General features: G+C 43.5%; 1 protein-coding gene across 8 annotated transcripts in view; it reads right to left on the bottom strand.

Annotated features, from left to right (window-relative positions):
- Positions 1–13,591, bottom strand: part of UBR4 (ubiquitin protein ligase E3 component n-recognin 4) — a 122,877-nt gene extending 109,286 nt beyond the window's left edge. For all 8 annotated transcript variants that reach the window (XM_088790264.1, XM_088790260.1, XM_088790262.1 and 5 more), the window contains exons 1-8: positions 13,348–13,591; positions 6,210–6,307; positions 4,852–4,955; positions 3,946–4,075; positions 3,692–3,831; positions 2,942–3,044; positions 2,672–2,813; positions 2,403–2,527 (exon numbers count right to left, since the gene is read on the bottom strand). In XM_088790264.1, the coding sequence (XP_088646390.1) occupies positions 2,403–2,527; positions 2,672–2,813; positions 2,942–3,044; positions 3,692–3,831; positions 3,946–4,075; positions 4,852–4,955; positions 6,210–6,307; positions 13,348–13,523 (1,018 nt within the window). In that variant the 5' untranslated portion in view covers positions 13,524–13,591. The remainder of the gene's footprint in view (positions 1–2,402; positions 2,528–2,671; positions 2,814–2,941; positions 3,045–3,691; positions 3,832–3,945; positions 4,076–4,851; positions 4,956–6,209; positions 6,308–13,347) is intronic.
- Positions 13,592–15,763: the final 2,172 nt, after the last annotated feature.

A 15,763-nucleotide genomic window follows, 5' to 3' on the forward strand; every position in this document is an offset into this window, starting at 1 on the left:
CACCAAAAGTGAAACACAAAAACACAACCCACCCACAAGCAATTCCATGATTGGATTACTGAGAGTAGATTCCATAAGGGCAAAAACTAAACATACGATGCAGTCACCATACTCCTAGGTATTTACCCAAATGAACTGAAAACTTCTGTCCACACAAAAACTTACACAAAAACCTACATAGGTATTGTAGCTTTATTCATTAACTACCAACAAATGGAAGCAATCAAGGTGTCTCAGGGGAACAGATAAACAAACTGTGGTACATCTATACAAGGAATACTATTCAGCAATAAAGAGATGAGCTATCAAGCCCCAAAAAGACATGGAGGAATCTCACATGTATATTCCAAGCAGAAGCCAGTCTGAAAAGACTACATACTATATAGTTGATTCTCACCATACGACATTCTAAAAAAGGTGTATCTATGGAGATAGTAAAACCATCAGTGGTTACCAGGGGGTGGGGGTAGGGGAGAAGAATTACTAGGTGGAGCACTGGAGATTTTTAGGGCATTGAAATTATTCTGTATGATACAATGATGATGGATACCTGACATTACACATCTGTCAAAACCCACAGAATTGTACAACACTAAGAAGGAAACCTAATATAAACTATGAGCTTCAGTTAATGATAATGTATCGATATTGATTCATCAATTATAACAAAAGTATCATTTTAATGCAATATGTAATTAAGGGAAACCATATCGGAGAGAGAGGGTACATGGGAACTCTGCACAACCTGCTCAACTTTTCTGTAAACCTAAAATTGCTTTAAAAATAAAAATCTATCAATTTTTAAATATTTTTAAAAATTTTTAAAGATTATTGGGGAAAAAAAAATTCCATGCTTAGTATTTCTCAAAGACATCAAGGCCAAATCACTTTCTTTAAATCAACCCCCCAGTGATCAAATTTCAACAAACCAAATCTGAGATCTTTAATGCAACTAAGAATGTTTAAGGAATCTTTAATCCTTATTGACTAACTACACTGACAGCCATGTGATATACAAGAAATTCCCTGAAAATTTTAATAAACCCCAAATTGAAAAATGCAAAGGTCAAAGGTAGAGGACTAGGCAATAAACACTGGAAACGGGCTTGGAGAGAACACACTCTGCCCCTGGGACACGTATCCTTAGCTCTCTTCCCCACTGCAGCTGCTCTAGCTCACACCCTTACCGTGTCCTTGCCCGAATGACCGCAATCCCTCCGAACGGGTCTTCCTGCCCCCCATACTTGCCCACACCAAAGCACCCTGCATGCTACTGCGTGATGTTCTTCCTACAGTACAGTGCAGATCATTTCACACTTCAGAATCTGTGGTCCAAATGAGAGACTGCATTTCTAAGCCCTCTGTGATTGGATCCTACTTTCTTTCCAGCTGTGTAACACCCACTAGTCCACACACACACGCATGCTCCCTAAACTCTAGAATACTTTTGGTCCTGTTTTCGCCTCTGCCTAGGGATAGCCAAGCTAGCCTATCTTCCCTACAAGATACATCAACAGAACTCCTTCATGACAACTGCCTTCCCCCGCTGAAAGTGCTTTTAGCTTTATATCCCTGTTTGTACACAGAAAAATAAGCCGCTCAAAGAATTTAGGAAGATGACCAACTTCAGCAATTTCTTGGTGCTCCCAACGTTGGGTTTTCCAGACTATTCAAATCCTCACTTACAAACCAAGTAAACACTGTAAATTGTTATACCTTCCAAGACACCCCAGGACTATGACATTTAAAACCAAGGATCAGCGAACTGGGTTAAAAAGTCACTGTAACAATAACTTCAAAGAGAGCAAACACCAGATGTCAGGTCCCACTTCTAAGGCAGCACGATCAACAGGAAGAAAGGGGATTTTGTGGGAGCACAAAGAATAACATTCATCCTATTTATCAATAGAAACAAACACCACCTGTTCTAGGAAGCCTCCCTCAAACCTGCTCCCACAGCAAGACTCAATCTCCCCCTTCGTGTGCCCTTAATATTCTGTATTTCTTTTATTGCCTTCAGCATCTCCTGTTTCCCATTCCACTGTGAAGTCCTGCCTGCTCTCCGAGCTCAGGTGGAAGCTCCCTGAGGGCAGGCATTACATATTGTTCACCTCGCTGACCCAGCAGCACTTGCTAGTTCGCTTTTCATACAGCAGACACTGACTATCTGCACATACTATGAAATCAAATATGCACATAACACAATGCCAGCAGCGGAACAACGGGACAATTTACAAGATTCCTATTGAGACCTCGTCTCACCGAGATGAGCTCTGAGGTGATCCTTGGGAGAGGGGCTAGTAAAGAGGAAGAGAGCCGAGTACTTAGAAGGACCTCATGGTCTGCAGCAAGTACACCCGTGCTTGACTAAGAAAATGACACCAGACATAATAACGTCTCACCTGCATACAGACAACTTAGGCTGAGGACTGTGACATCCTGCAGACGAGAAGGATTGAGAGGTTCCAACACAGGTAGAGAAAGGGTATCCAATGCCATGGTTACATCGATCACCAGTGAATGAAAACTGGAACATAACAGAGAAGATGAACAAAAGTGCCTCTCAGAACCACTTGCTTCTGAAAGCAGGCATGCCATGTAAAACTAGCCAGTGCATCTTTTTTGAGAGCAGCATTAAAATGTGAAGTCTCTGCACCCTGGGGCCCCTTACCCATTGCGAACAGCGGTGGCATCGGCCACTGTTGCAGGCATGATGAAGAAGGAATTGGCCAGCACCGCATCTTGAAACCGGTTGATGTAGCGTAGGAAATACGGCAGGTTCAAACAGACACGTAGGAGCTTCTCTGAGCCACCTAAGTTAATGAAAAGGCTTGACCTTACAAACAGGCCTGGTTGTTTGATCCTTTCCCACTTAAGGAATTTCTGAAAGCAGGGGAACCAGAAGAGGAAGCAGCTTTCTGACAAGATGGAAGAGTCTTACCCAGCTCCTGAAGACTAGCCACATTCTGAGCAATGAACACATTCTTGGTTTTGATAGCAGAGGCCTGATCTGTGGATGACTGCTCATCGGTTTCTCCTTCCACCTGAAGAGAAACAAAGGATGTGAAAGGCCTGGCCTGATACGATAGAATCTGGTAACGGCTGCCCTGGAGCTCCGAACCAAACCACTCGCCACACAAAGGAGCAGCTCCTAGGATACTCTTCAGACTCCGCAGATAATGAGGGGAAAATTCCTCTCTAATGTTGGGGAAAGTACAAGTTATTTTCCAAAAGGGAGACGGAAATTATATAGCTTTCAAAAATATTTATCTGGCTGGCTGGTTAGCTCAGGTGGTTAGAGCGTGATGCTAATAACACCGAGGTTGCCGGTTCGTTCCCCACATGGGCCACTGTGAGCTGCGCCCTCCTTGGGGAAAACACACACACACACACGTATGTACATATCCCACAACTACCACAGAGTGATGCCTTTTATGGAAAGCATGCTATTTGTATTTTTTTACATTGAGAAATGTTAAAAGAATGGTCATCAAAATAGTACTACCTGCAGACATAAGGAGTTGGGGTGAGTTTTACCTTTTTTTTTGGTTTGTATTCTTCAGTTTTTTCCTACCATAGGCATGTATGTACATCGTTTTACATCACAAATACACACACATTTGTTACATATTTTTTCTAATATTGCGGCTGGCAAACCCCGAGATGAGGACACCTGGCTGAAGTAACTCACCGGGGTCTGCGGTCCTGCGGGCGGTGATGCTATAGTTCTAGGGTTAAAAACTGACGTCAGCTGGTTCAAAAAATTCATCTGTACTTCCTTCTGCCTCAGCTCTGGGCTTACTGGTGAGGCCAGCTCTTTCTGATCTTCCACTGAAAGATATAAAAGCAAAAACAGACATGAGGAGAGCGCCACCAAATGGCTAAACAGGAGAAAGCTGGCCAGGGAAGTGGCCAAGTAACCGGCTCTGGCAAAGGAACACTCACCGTCTGAGAGTGTCTTCACTGTTTGTGGCAGCTTAGCCGATTTCATCATCGCTGTAAACGTGATAATTTCAGTTCTGTCTAGTCGGCTACAGCCAGTGCACAGGCCCTTGATGAGGAGAATCAAGTGTTTCTGGAAAGAAAACACATTCAAATATGCCTTTTAGAAGATCCTACTCTTTAGGGACTTCTAACTGGCACAGGACCAATTTAGGGTCCTATCGAGAACTGCCATCTTGGGAAAACACACTCAAGCAGAAATCACAAGCTGATGGTCCTCCCATCCTATGCAGCTTGCAGATTTATCTGACTGTCATTGTTCTCACAGTGTTGTTTTTTAATGTGAAGTTAATGTTAACTTTTAAAAACATGGAAGGTTTAACATACAAATCCAGATTTCTTCTCTCTCTCAATAATTCACAAGATGTATCAATGAGCATTTGAGCCGCCATTCCTGCATAGCAACAGTGAGCAGGAGCCACACAGCGATTAGCCCCTTCATGGCTGGGCATGCACTCGTCTCAGCCAGCACACTTAACTCATTTTATGGTACTTGCCTGGCTCTGTAGGCCTGTAACTTTGGAATCCTGGAAATAAACCTCTGCAGCCCTCTATACGAGATTGGCAGACCACAGCCCCAGTTCAGCCCACTGCCTATTTTTGTAAATAAAATTTACTGGACCACAGTTACACTCATTCATTTACTTATCGTCTGTGGCAGTTTTCATACCACAAAGGCAGAGCTTAAAAGGCAACAGGGACTGGATGTTCAGCAAATTATTTCCTCTCTGGCCTATTATAGGAAAAGTTTACAAACCTCTGCTCTATGCCATCCCTTCTCCACCGTTCCACTAGTCGGTCACAATCCTACCTCAAAATGAGGGTCAGATATGGGCCCATCACTCTCACCTGGGACACAGCACAAGCCTCATCTGGATTCTCCAGACGCAGGAGGGAAAACTCAATCAGGACTTTACAGGCTGCTGCCACCGACTGAAGTTGGTTCCGGGGAACTGAGAAAGTAATAAGCTTTACTTAACCTCAGACTTCTATAACTCACTTCAGTCTCACAGTCAATAAAGCAAACAAAACATGTATTGAGTTCCATATGTCCAACATTTCCAGTATCATTCCATAACAATTATTCAGAACCAACAACCCAAGGGGCAGACAAAAGCATCTGGGCACTGATAACCATCAATTGCTTATAGATCAATTTATCCTACATTTATTAGACATTAAGATACTTATAGGAAACACATCACTGTAAGTACCAAGAACCTCAAATATATGCACTCACTTAATCCTTAAACCAATTCTATGAAGTCGGTATTATTGTTACCTGCTCACCCTCCTTTTTAAACAGACAAGGAAATTAAATCAGAGGGGTTAAATGACTTGCCCAAAGCCACACAGCTAGAGTCAAATCCAGGAACTCTAGCTCTGAAGTTCACACTCTTAACCACTAGAATATACTATCTCTTTTTCCCCATAGGTTCTAAATGCCTTTTTTTTTTTTTTTTTTTTTTTTTTTACAAGGTGCTTCCCACACAAAGTCTCCTCAAGCTAAGCTAGAAGTGATTCTTTGACCAGCAGCCAGGGCCTACAGTAAATAGCATTGGATACTGAAAGATTATTCAGCAACCCTATAGCTTCCTTTCATTTCACTTGCTTAGAAACTATTTAAGTAAACAATTCATTAGAATTCTTCAAAACTATATGAGTTAGGATTTTTAAAGAAACAAAAATGCAAATATTCAGAAGAGTGGAAAATAAGGGCTTGGTCACTTTTTGGGTAGAAAAGTTCAAAAGATGAGGAACTGAATTTGAAATCGTTTCACATACCAGAGAACACAAAAGGAGAACTGACTCTCTCACCAAAAGCAACTGAGGAATAGAGCCTTGGTTAGTGGCTGCTAACCCCAGGTCAGTATCCACCCATCTCCCCAACCACCTGAGAAATGAACACACTCGTAATTACATTTGCGCAAACAATAAAATGCTTTTGATTAAGGAGGTGAGGCTGGTTAACTTAATGGGTTGTGAAGCAGGTGTCTACATCGAGTAGCTTTAAATCCCTCTTGCTGGCCGAGGTAGAGAACTTCCAGAGCCACACCACACTGACAACTGTCCCCACTCCTGTGTGAACAGGTTAGGAATACAGGCCCCCCCCCCCATTCACAACTCGTTCAGACACCCCAACGAGAGCACACACAACCCCCATATTCACAAGCCCTCAGAAGGGAGTGACAGAAGGGAATACTTACTGAGGCTGCAAACTGTGGTGATATAGTGTGTAGAAAGTGCAACAAAAGATGAGTAGAACGGCTCATACTGCTTCTCGTGGTGCAGGATTTCTGATTCACTGCAAAGAAAATCATTCAGCCAAGATTTATTTATTTAGTAGCAGTGCCAGATACCTTATCCCTGTGTAGGCATTATCTTACTTAATCCTTGTAGCAACCCCACTTGGTAGGCACTGTTATCATCCCTATAATCAAGGCTGAGAAAAGCGAAGCTTAGAGAATTAAAAATAAGTACCTTGGTCCAAGGTATCTGGCGTAGTAAGTGGCAAAGGCTAATAAGCAGGAAACATTTTCAAACTCACTTAGAACTAAGGAAATACAAGTGAAAACATAACAGGATACCACTTTGTCCTATATTACCAATTGGCAAAGACCAAAAGCTAGTAACACCATGTGCTAGCCAAAACGGGGTAAACCAGAGCATTTAAAATAAAATACTGTTAGTAGGGATACAGATTATAGTAACCCCTTCAGAAGACCAAACAAGACTAGCCTATAATACGGTAACCTAAAAACAATCAACAACTCAAAGGAAGAAATGATCTAATTGGTGCCTAAATCCAAAATTCACTAGGTACCAGAGTACTCCACCTCCCCAAACCCCTCCCTGGTAGGATACAGCTAGATCACAACAAATTCAGTGATTTTTTAACCACATCCCTGATCCTTGGCTGAGGAAATAAATGCTCTTCTGTGAAAATCTGGGGCCCAAGTAGGTCTAAAGGTCGGATACATTTACGGATACATTTAAGTCACTCTCTCTATCAAATCAGATGCTAATCCATAATTCATGAAACAAGCTGGCAAGGAAAAGACTAAAATGTATCTTAATAAATGAAAAAAGCAGAACAATGTAGCTAAATAGCTTCCTCAGTGACTTAATTCTCCAACTACAAGTATCAGCCTAGGAAGGGAAATGTAAACAGTCAGGAATCTACCCACTTGCCAAACCCACACAGGAGCCAAAAAGACAAGTTCAACATTCAGAAGGTGCCAATGTGAGTGATGAATCACCTCAAACAGCACTTAAGAGTCTGGCATTGCAAACACTTTGCTATTTGGGGATTTATCAAGGATAAGTGGGGATTTATCAAAGATCAGTTCCTTATTGTAGAACAACTCTTTCACCAAGAAAAAAACATTTACGGAGCACTTCTGATGTGCAAGGATCGTCCTGCCCATCGATGGCCATCGCTCCCTATTAGTCAGAGGAACGAAAAGGAAGAAACAAAAACCTGTAAAGCAAGTAGCACTCAAAGTTTCTAGTGACCAACATGTTGGGAAGGGTCATATCATATTCAGCAGAAAACTCCCTACTAAATTCTCTTGCTTCTACCTCATATACTTAGCTGTTCCTTCACTTCAACCTTCCCACTTTCTTCTGCATTGTCTAAGCTTTTTCCACCCTGTAATTTGATGTATTTTACTGGGTTATTTACCTTCTTTGCTTCGTTTCAAAAGTTCAGGGCTGCTTACCCTCGTATTTTTCAGCTGAACAGGTTTACCAAAACTAAGAGGAAAAACTGCCCACCCAAAGGACGAACTTACTCTGTTGCTTTCATTCCCAGTCGGATAATGAAATAGATCCAAATACAGGAATAAACTCATTTAATTGCCTGCTTCAGTGCTGCCCCATTGTGACTGAACAAACCCTACTTCCAGCCCTAGGAAAACACCACTGCCTTATTCCAATAAAGAAACAAGAATGCCCATTGGGGAAAGATGGACACTGGCATAGGGAAAAAAAAAATAGTGCCGTCTTGAGCTCCACTTACGTTGTGTGCTTAGGCTAAACTGAGGCTAAACCGGGGGAAAGTTTAAAAGGACTTGAAAGAGGGAGTGGACCTGTGGTCAACGACAGTGTCCTATCTCCTGGTTTTAAAGAAACAAGTGTGTATGAGTCACCTAATAAAGATGTGCTGCCACACTTCCTTACCCCACCCTCATTCCCCAAGGATCTGACAGGCACCAAGACAGCAGAGGATGCAAAAAAATGGAGACGTGGAACAGAGGACAAGAAGTTAGGTAGGAAGGGGAAGGAGGAAGAAATGGAAGGCAACTAGAACACAGAGGAAGAGAAATGAGGAGACTTGAAAAATCTCTCTCTCCTGTGAGCAGTCAAGCCATCTTTCCGGCACCTCTGCTTCTTCTGACAAACATCCCAAGAGCAGCACCACTGAGCCTGAAACAGTGCACAAAAACCTGGCATCCATGTTCCACAGAGCACAAAGAGAAACAGCAGCTGGGAGGCCAGGTCAGAGAAATCCGCTGCGACGTGGAAGTGAAAAAGACTTGGCGAGGGTCTGGAAATATCTAGCTTTTTAAAAATGATTACTATTAGTTTCAGGTGTACAAAAAACAACATCATGATGAGACACTTACACCCCTCACAAAGTGATAACCCCAAGTCTGCCACCCATCTGACATCATACGTAGCTATGACAGTAACACTGACTATATTCCCTATGCTGTACTTTACATCCTGGGACTATATGGATATTAAGTTATAGTTGACAATCAGCATTATTTTATAGTAGTTTCAGGTGTATAGCGCAATGGTTAGGCATTTATATAACCTTTGCAGTGATCCCCCGCTAAGTCCAGCACCCATCTGACACCCTGCATAGTCTTCACAACACTATTGATTATATTCTCCATACTGTAGCTCACATCCCCAGGACTAATTTGTGACTCCCAATCTGCACGTCCCATTCCCTTCACCTTTCTCACCTCTCCTTTAACCCCCCTCCTAGCTAGCAACCATCAGTTTGTTCTCTGTATTTATGAGTCTATCCCTGCCCTGTTTGCTCATTTATTGTTTAGATTCCACATAAAAATGAGATCATATGGTATTTGTCTTTCTCTGTCTGACTTATTTCACTCAGCATAATATCCTCTAGGTTCATCCATGTTGTTGCAATGGTAAAGTTTTCATTCTTTTCATGACAGAGTAATACTCCATAGTATAAATGTACCACAATTTCTTTATTAGAAAGAGCTAGAAATCTGATTCACCTCTCTTCTCCCTCTTAGATAACATACTATTTAATATCTTTCCTGTAAATTGTGGAAACTCTACAAAACCCTTTCATTTCATCAGAATCATAAACTCCCAAGTCCAGAATCCATTATGTTTACTTGTTTCACGATACTTTTAATCATGAAACAGGCAAGTATAAGGAATACACAATGAATTATATCAATATATGTTTATTGAATATCTGCTGTGTGTTAATACGTATTAACCAAAGAACTGAAAGCTTTCCCGTATGTCCCCCACACTCTTGATAAACCTGCGGTGAATGTGACACTAAGACATGGACGCATAACCAGTACAAGGACCAATCTCACAATTATAGGCTATCATTTGCTGGTGGGCTTCTTTTTCCTATAGGTCAATCACAAACATGTCCTACAGCACATAAACTCAAAGGATGTAGGCATTAGTGCATCTTTTCCTCCTTTTCAAGATTTTTAGGAAATGACTGCATTATGTAGTGGGGATGTCGTAACAACGTCCACCTTCCCAAGGAGGTCTCTCTGGCCTAAATTTCATCAAAATAACTGGGAAGCAAAGACTCAAAGAGGCTTATTGCTAAGGAGGAAAGACAGACAGCCTAGGGAGGACCGGCTCAGGGGAAAGAGGCTTTTTGTAATTCACAGAGTCAGAATGTTCGGCGACAGCCATGCCCACCGCCATACTTGACACAGAGTCAAGAAAGAAACTGCGTTCCACAGGATCTAAAACCATAAGGCTACATTCAGCAATTATACTAGTTAATCCCACATACAGTAATGTGCCATTAAGCGAGTTCTAGCTCCAATTCTGGTCTGGAAAAGTAATGGTCTCTAGAAGAAGACTTGGAACTTTAAAAGACATGCTAGCAACAGGCAATAGAAATGAAAATAAACTCCCCTTTAAGTAAAATCAGACATCTTTTTCTTTTAAAAAGCTAATGACACTTTTGAGAGTACCTTCCCAACTTATCCATGCTAATCTATTCCTCCTTTGTTTCACAGTTTGGTTACAACGTCAAATTTAATAGGGTCTGGACCTAGGAATTTTTTTTATTTATTTTTTCTTCAAACCCAAAGGTCAATTCTAACTATAAAAGTATGAAAGAATAGAAAGGGACAAAAAAACAGAATGACAGAGTACTGAGGAGTCTCTTAGGACATTTGTCATCACCCCCAACAGTCAAAAGGGAGGAATTCAATGGGTGAGCATGTTGCCAGACAGAAAGTAAGAGATGGCATGATGGAGCCAGGATGTTAAAAAGGGAATCAGAGGGCGGCCGGATGGCTCATTGGTTAGAGCGCGAGCTCTGAACAACAGTGTTGCCGGTTCAATTCCCACATGGGCCAGTGAGCTGCACCCTCCACAACTAGACTGAAGACAACGAGCTGCCGCTGAGCTTCCGGAGGGGCGGCCGGATGGCTCAGTTGGTTAGAGCGTGAGCTCTCAACGCGGGGTTGCCAGTTCAATTCCCACATGGGATGGTGGGCTGTGCCCCCTGCAACTAAAGATTGAAAACAGCTACTGGACTTGGAGCTGAGCTGCGCCTTCCACAACTAGATTGAAGGACAACGACTTGGAGCTGATGGGCCGTGGAGAAACACACTGTTCCCCAATATTCCCCAATAAAATTTGAAGAAAAAAAAAAGGGGGGGGGGGAAGCAGAGAGTAGCAGATTGCAACAGAAAAATAGAAGGTCCCTGGAGGCAAGGAAGAAAAACGTGACAGGCTGAACAATAGAAAGACACGCAGAAACTGCAGAGGATGGGAGCCACAACCACAAAAGTAAAAGTAGCAGTAAAAGTAGCAGCCTAGGCACCTAAACCTCTGATTAGCTACCACAGGAAGCTCACCACCACAGCATCTGGACAGGGCTGACTGTGCTTGGCCCCCATACTCTGTGACCACAGCTCAATATTCAAGAAATATTTCCATAATTCTCACACCCTTATTACATTTTTTTGAAAGGCACACGAAACTTGAGAAATACAACACTGACAGCCTGGTACTAATTTTTGTGCTCCAAACCAGGGGTTGGCAAACACTGGCCTGCACGCCATATCCAGCCAGTCGCCTGTTTGTACAGTCCATGTTTAAGAACGGTTTTTACATTTTTTAAATGGCTGGGGGGGGAATCAAATGAAGAATATTTTGTAACATGTAAGTATCATATGCAATTCACATTTCAGTGTCCATAAATACTACTCTGGAAGACAGCCACGTCCATTCCTTTATGCATTGCATAGGGGTGCTTTCTCCATACAATGGCAGAGTCGACTGGTCTACAGAGACTATCTGGCTTGCACATATTTACTATCTGACCTTTTACAGAAAAAAGGGTGCCAACCTCTGCTCTACAGAACACTTAATATGTTTAGTTGTTTTAACTGCAAAGAACTTGTAGGCTGCTTCTGGAAATTTTTCCGTATCATATTCTTCTCAGAGAGGCTAAAGAGAACATATAACAGGCTTTCAAAATCAACCAAAAGCGCCACAAAAATCAGACCAGAGACTTCAAGGACCTTGCCTTCCAATAAAAGCTTGTTACTAAACAGTCATCAGTTTGGACCTCTTTTCTAAGCCATGAAGGGAGGTCTCAGACGCGAGTGTCCACAAACAGGCAGTGCTTGACTATCTCAGCTAACACAGGTTGCAGGAGAGGTTACCATTACTTATGCGGCCAAATTCAAACCGAGTTTGATGTATTTGGCTTTGGCTCCTTCTACAGGTTAGAGGGAGTTGCTTAACTACTACAGTTTAAAAGGCATGAGCCCAGAAAGTCGGACGTATGGGAAGGTGTCAACAAATGACTTTATAACCTACTCACCCCGTGACCACTAAAACATAAAAGCAAATGTTCTAAACAGAATGGAACACCAGCCATTATAAGCAACATGATGAGTGTAATTCAGGAAAAATGCCACTCATCTAAATGCTTTGAACAGTTAAAAAGAGACTACATAATTTAAGAGTAATAATATCTTTGATACTTGATTACATCCCCAGCACATTCTTGGCTTAATAATTAGATAGAAAAATCCATCTGTAAAGTTAACTGTGAAGTTACCAAAGCCACCACTATTTTATTATATATATATATACATGTATATATATTAAACGGCACCCAAAGCATCCCAGAGCTAACAATAAGCACTGCACCAAACAATATGTCAAGCCTTGAACTTCCTTTCGTAATAAGTAGCAACTTCTAACCTTCTGGATAACATTCAGATATACCCTGTTCGCGGGCGCAGTAAGCTAACATGACCCAGTTACAACTGGAGGGAGTTGCTGAACGGCTGGCGAGAAAAATGAAAGTGAGACTGGCTTTAAAAGTATGTCTGCCATCAAACCAATGCGAGACTGCTCTGAGCAGTAAGTCAGGAAGAGGCAAGCGTTCTGACATCACTGCCTTCCTAGGAACATTGGTTAAAAAAAAAAAAAAAGAGTCTGAAAAGGTTTTATTGAGAGAGAACGAGAACACCTCCTTTGGGAAGATGACCTCTTAGACTAACTCACTGAAATGTGTTTCATCAAAGGCCGTCACAGCAAAAACGTACGGTATGTGCAACCTGAAAGTCACCCGTGGTCACCAGTGGCTTCAGCCACGGAAAGAGCACGTGCCCCAGTGATTACAGCACCACGGAGAGACCGTTATTAAATTAGGTGGCAGGTCTCCGGTTGACACCCGGGCTCCGCTCCGGCCCAGGACAGGGGGACGAGCGCAGGCGAGAAATGCAAACTCATCAACGCCTTGACCTCAACGCAGGGGGCAGCCCGGGGGCCATTCCCCCGCCAGCGCCGTCGGTCACTCCCAAACGGGTCCCACCACGCCTTCCCACGAAGGCGACCTCCAAAGTTTTGCTCGGGAAGGAAACTGAGGCACAGAAGATTTCCACGAGCTGGCGGAAGGAACCCCGGACAAGCCTCGTCTCCCAGCGCCCCGGAGCCCCGAAGCCGCGGCTGGGGCGGGGGGGGCTGAGCGGCGGGAGGCGGCCGGGAAGGCGGCTCCGGAGGATCCCGCACGACCTCCCCTCCCCCCGCGCTCCCCGCGCCCTCCCCTCCGGGGCCGCCGCCCGGTACCTCTCGATGACTGAGGCCACCAGCTGCGGCAACTCCTTCATCTCAAAGGCGGAATAGGACGCAGACAGCAGGGGCCGCACCGCCACCTCCCAGCCCGGGGTCGTGTCTGCCCCTGTCGCCGGAGCCCCGGGCGCCGGCGCTGCTGCCTCCGCCTCTTCGCCGCCGCTCGTCGCCATCTTCCGTCGTACTACTGCGGCTCCCTCCGGGGGCTTGCCACCGGCTCGGCGCCGCCTCCCGGGAGGGGGCGGAAGTGACGTAATGGGTCGCGTCAAAGTGCGCGACGCAGTCTCCGGCCAAAACCCGCGACGCGCGAGGACGAACTCTCAGCTCTCGAAGGAGCCGTGCAGCGCGGCCGGGGGCGGGGCGCGGGCGCTGCGCCTGCGCCGGACGCAGCGCTTCGGGTGAGGGCGGGGGAGCGCGAGCCTCCGCGCGTGCGCGCTGGGAGTTGGTCCTGACGGTGGGAGCGTTGTGGCTGCGCGGTTCCACGGAAAGGTGAGTTGGGCGCTTGGTTTCAGGTGGCACGACTAGGGCAGAGGAGTGGACGATGCGTCGCGAATGTAATAGCTCTGGACCGAGACAGCTAAAGACAAGAAGAGGAGGCCGAAGCCTAATCTCTCTCACCGCTTCTTCCCTCCCGAGTGCTCCTTATACTAGTAATGCCACAGAGCTTAAGTTTGCAAACTCTCCTTCCCACACTGCCTCGCTGGTATTGTAATCACTAGTAATGACTATTTTCGCGCTCAAATCCCTTGTATGTTTTAATCACCCTCATTAGTAGTATTACCAGCTCGTATTTGCATCGCTCTTTGCATTTTGCCACGTTAGGATTCCATTTTTCCCGTGTTTCTGCTAGCAAAGAAAGAATAAGCTTTTATTCACAGGGCATAATGTCTAGATTTTATCGAAAACCTGATCTGGATACCAGACCTAAGAGGGAAGAGCAGTTTGATACAACGGAGAGGTATGCGTGCATTGGGGACATTCTTGTGTCTGAGGTCGCGCTGGGTGGATGACGTCAAGCGCTGTGCCCTCTGGCCATAGTCCGCTGAAATAAAGAAATCGTCGCAAGAACTGTGGACACTGTTTGAAAATCCTGAAGCCCTGACATTTTCCCCCAAGTTTTGGAAGAGCTCTTTTTGTTACCGGTGTAACGCTGATAAATAAATTTGTACCTGGTGACCAATCAGCACTTTTAGCAAGAAAAGGCCTATTTTACATTAGAAATAAAATTCGGTTAAGGCCAGCCAGTCTTGGAGGAAAATGTAGCCTCAACGATAACGGTAGGGATTTTCATTTACTGTCTTACATATACCAGGGGATAACAGCAAGTTTCTTAAACATAAAAACGTGAAAAATGAATGGCAAGAAAAAAACACACCTTTCCATGACACAGTAAATATTGCACTATTTCCAGATACTGAACCAGAGCCCTAAGGAGAGGTTTGGAGACCACGTATTTTACAGTGGCTTTTGGGACATTAACTTTTTTTTATCCAAAGGACAAAATTAATCAGCAAAGGTTCTCTTGGAGAGGTTTCAGGAAATAGTAAAAGATCAAATGTTCCTGCTCCTCTCCTTCCCCCCCCATCGGCTGCAGCTGGAAAAGAGAAAAATAATAAAAAGACAAATGCAAACTATCCCAGGGAGATTTGCACCTATACCTAAACTCATTTATTATATACTTTTAATATTTCTGGCTCGTAGATTTGAAGAAAGCACTCTAGGTACCACATTAATTTCAGTATTGGAGGTTCTTGTGTTGCTACAAAGATTTGGAATGGCATCCAAATTCTAAATTTATGAGTAGATGACAAAACAGTATAAATAAGGGACTAAAACAGTCTTCTAGATGAAACATAAGCTTCTAATACACTGATCCAGAAAATTAGATAGAAACTAAAGAACACTAATTTTATGAATTATTACCTGAAAGACTTAAAATACTAGTTCCCCTCTAATCTCAAATGACCAGGCAAAGAACTACAATTTTAAAACTGATGAAAGAGATGATATAGTCATGTTACAGGAAATGCAGTCAAAGAAAAAAATTAAGCAGCCACAGCTGAATGGTATGGTTTAATGTAGGAGTACAGACTAGGAAGAAGCCTGGAGACCTGCTGGGAGCTGGAAAGTACTGTATCTTGACACAAGTTCTGGTTACATGGAGATATACACAATATTCATTGAGCTATATACTTGAGGTGTATATTTCAGAGGTTATGAATTATACCTCTATCTAGAACCAACAACAAGAAGAGGTTAATGTCACTGCAGGAACCTCAAAAGCAAGAGATACCAGCATTTTTATTTCAAAAGTATTCCATCTGATACAGAGTTGCTTGACATAAATCCTAATAGGTTCTTTGTGTTTGGAAGCAATTACTGTACCTATTGTATACAGTATCAGTATATAATA

This window comes from Rhinolophus sinicus, chromosome 14 (genome assembly GCF_057876585.1).
Source record: "Rhinolophus sinicus isolate RSI-liver-muscle chromosome 14, RSI-T2T, whole genome shotgun sequence".
NCBI classification, from domain to species: Eukaryota; Metazoa; Chordata; class Mammalia; order Chiroptera; family Rhinolophidae; genus Rhinolophus; species Rhinolophus sinicus.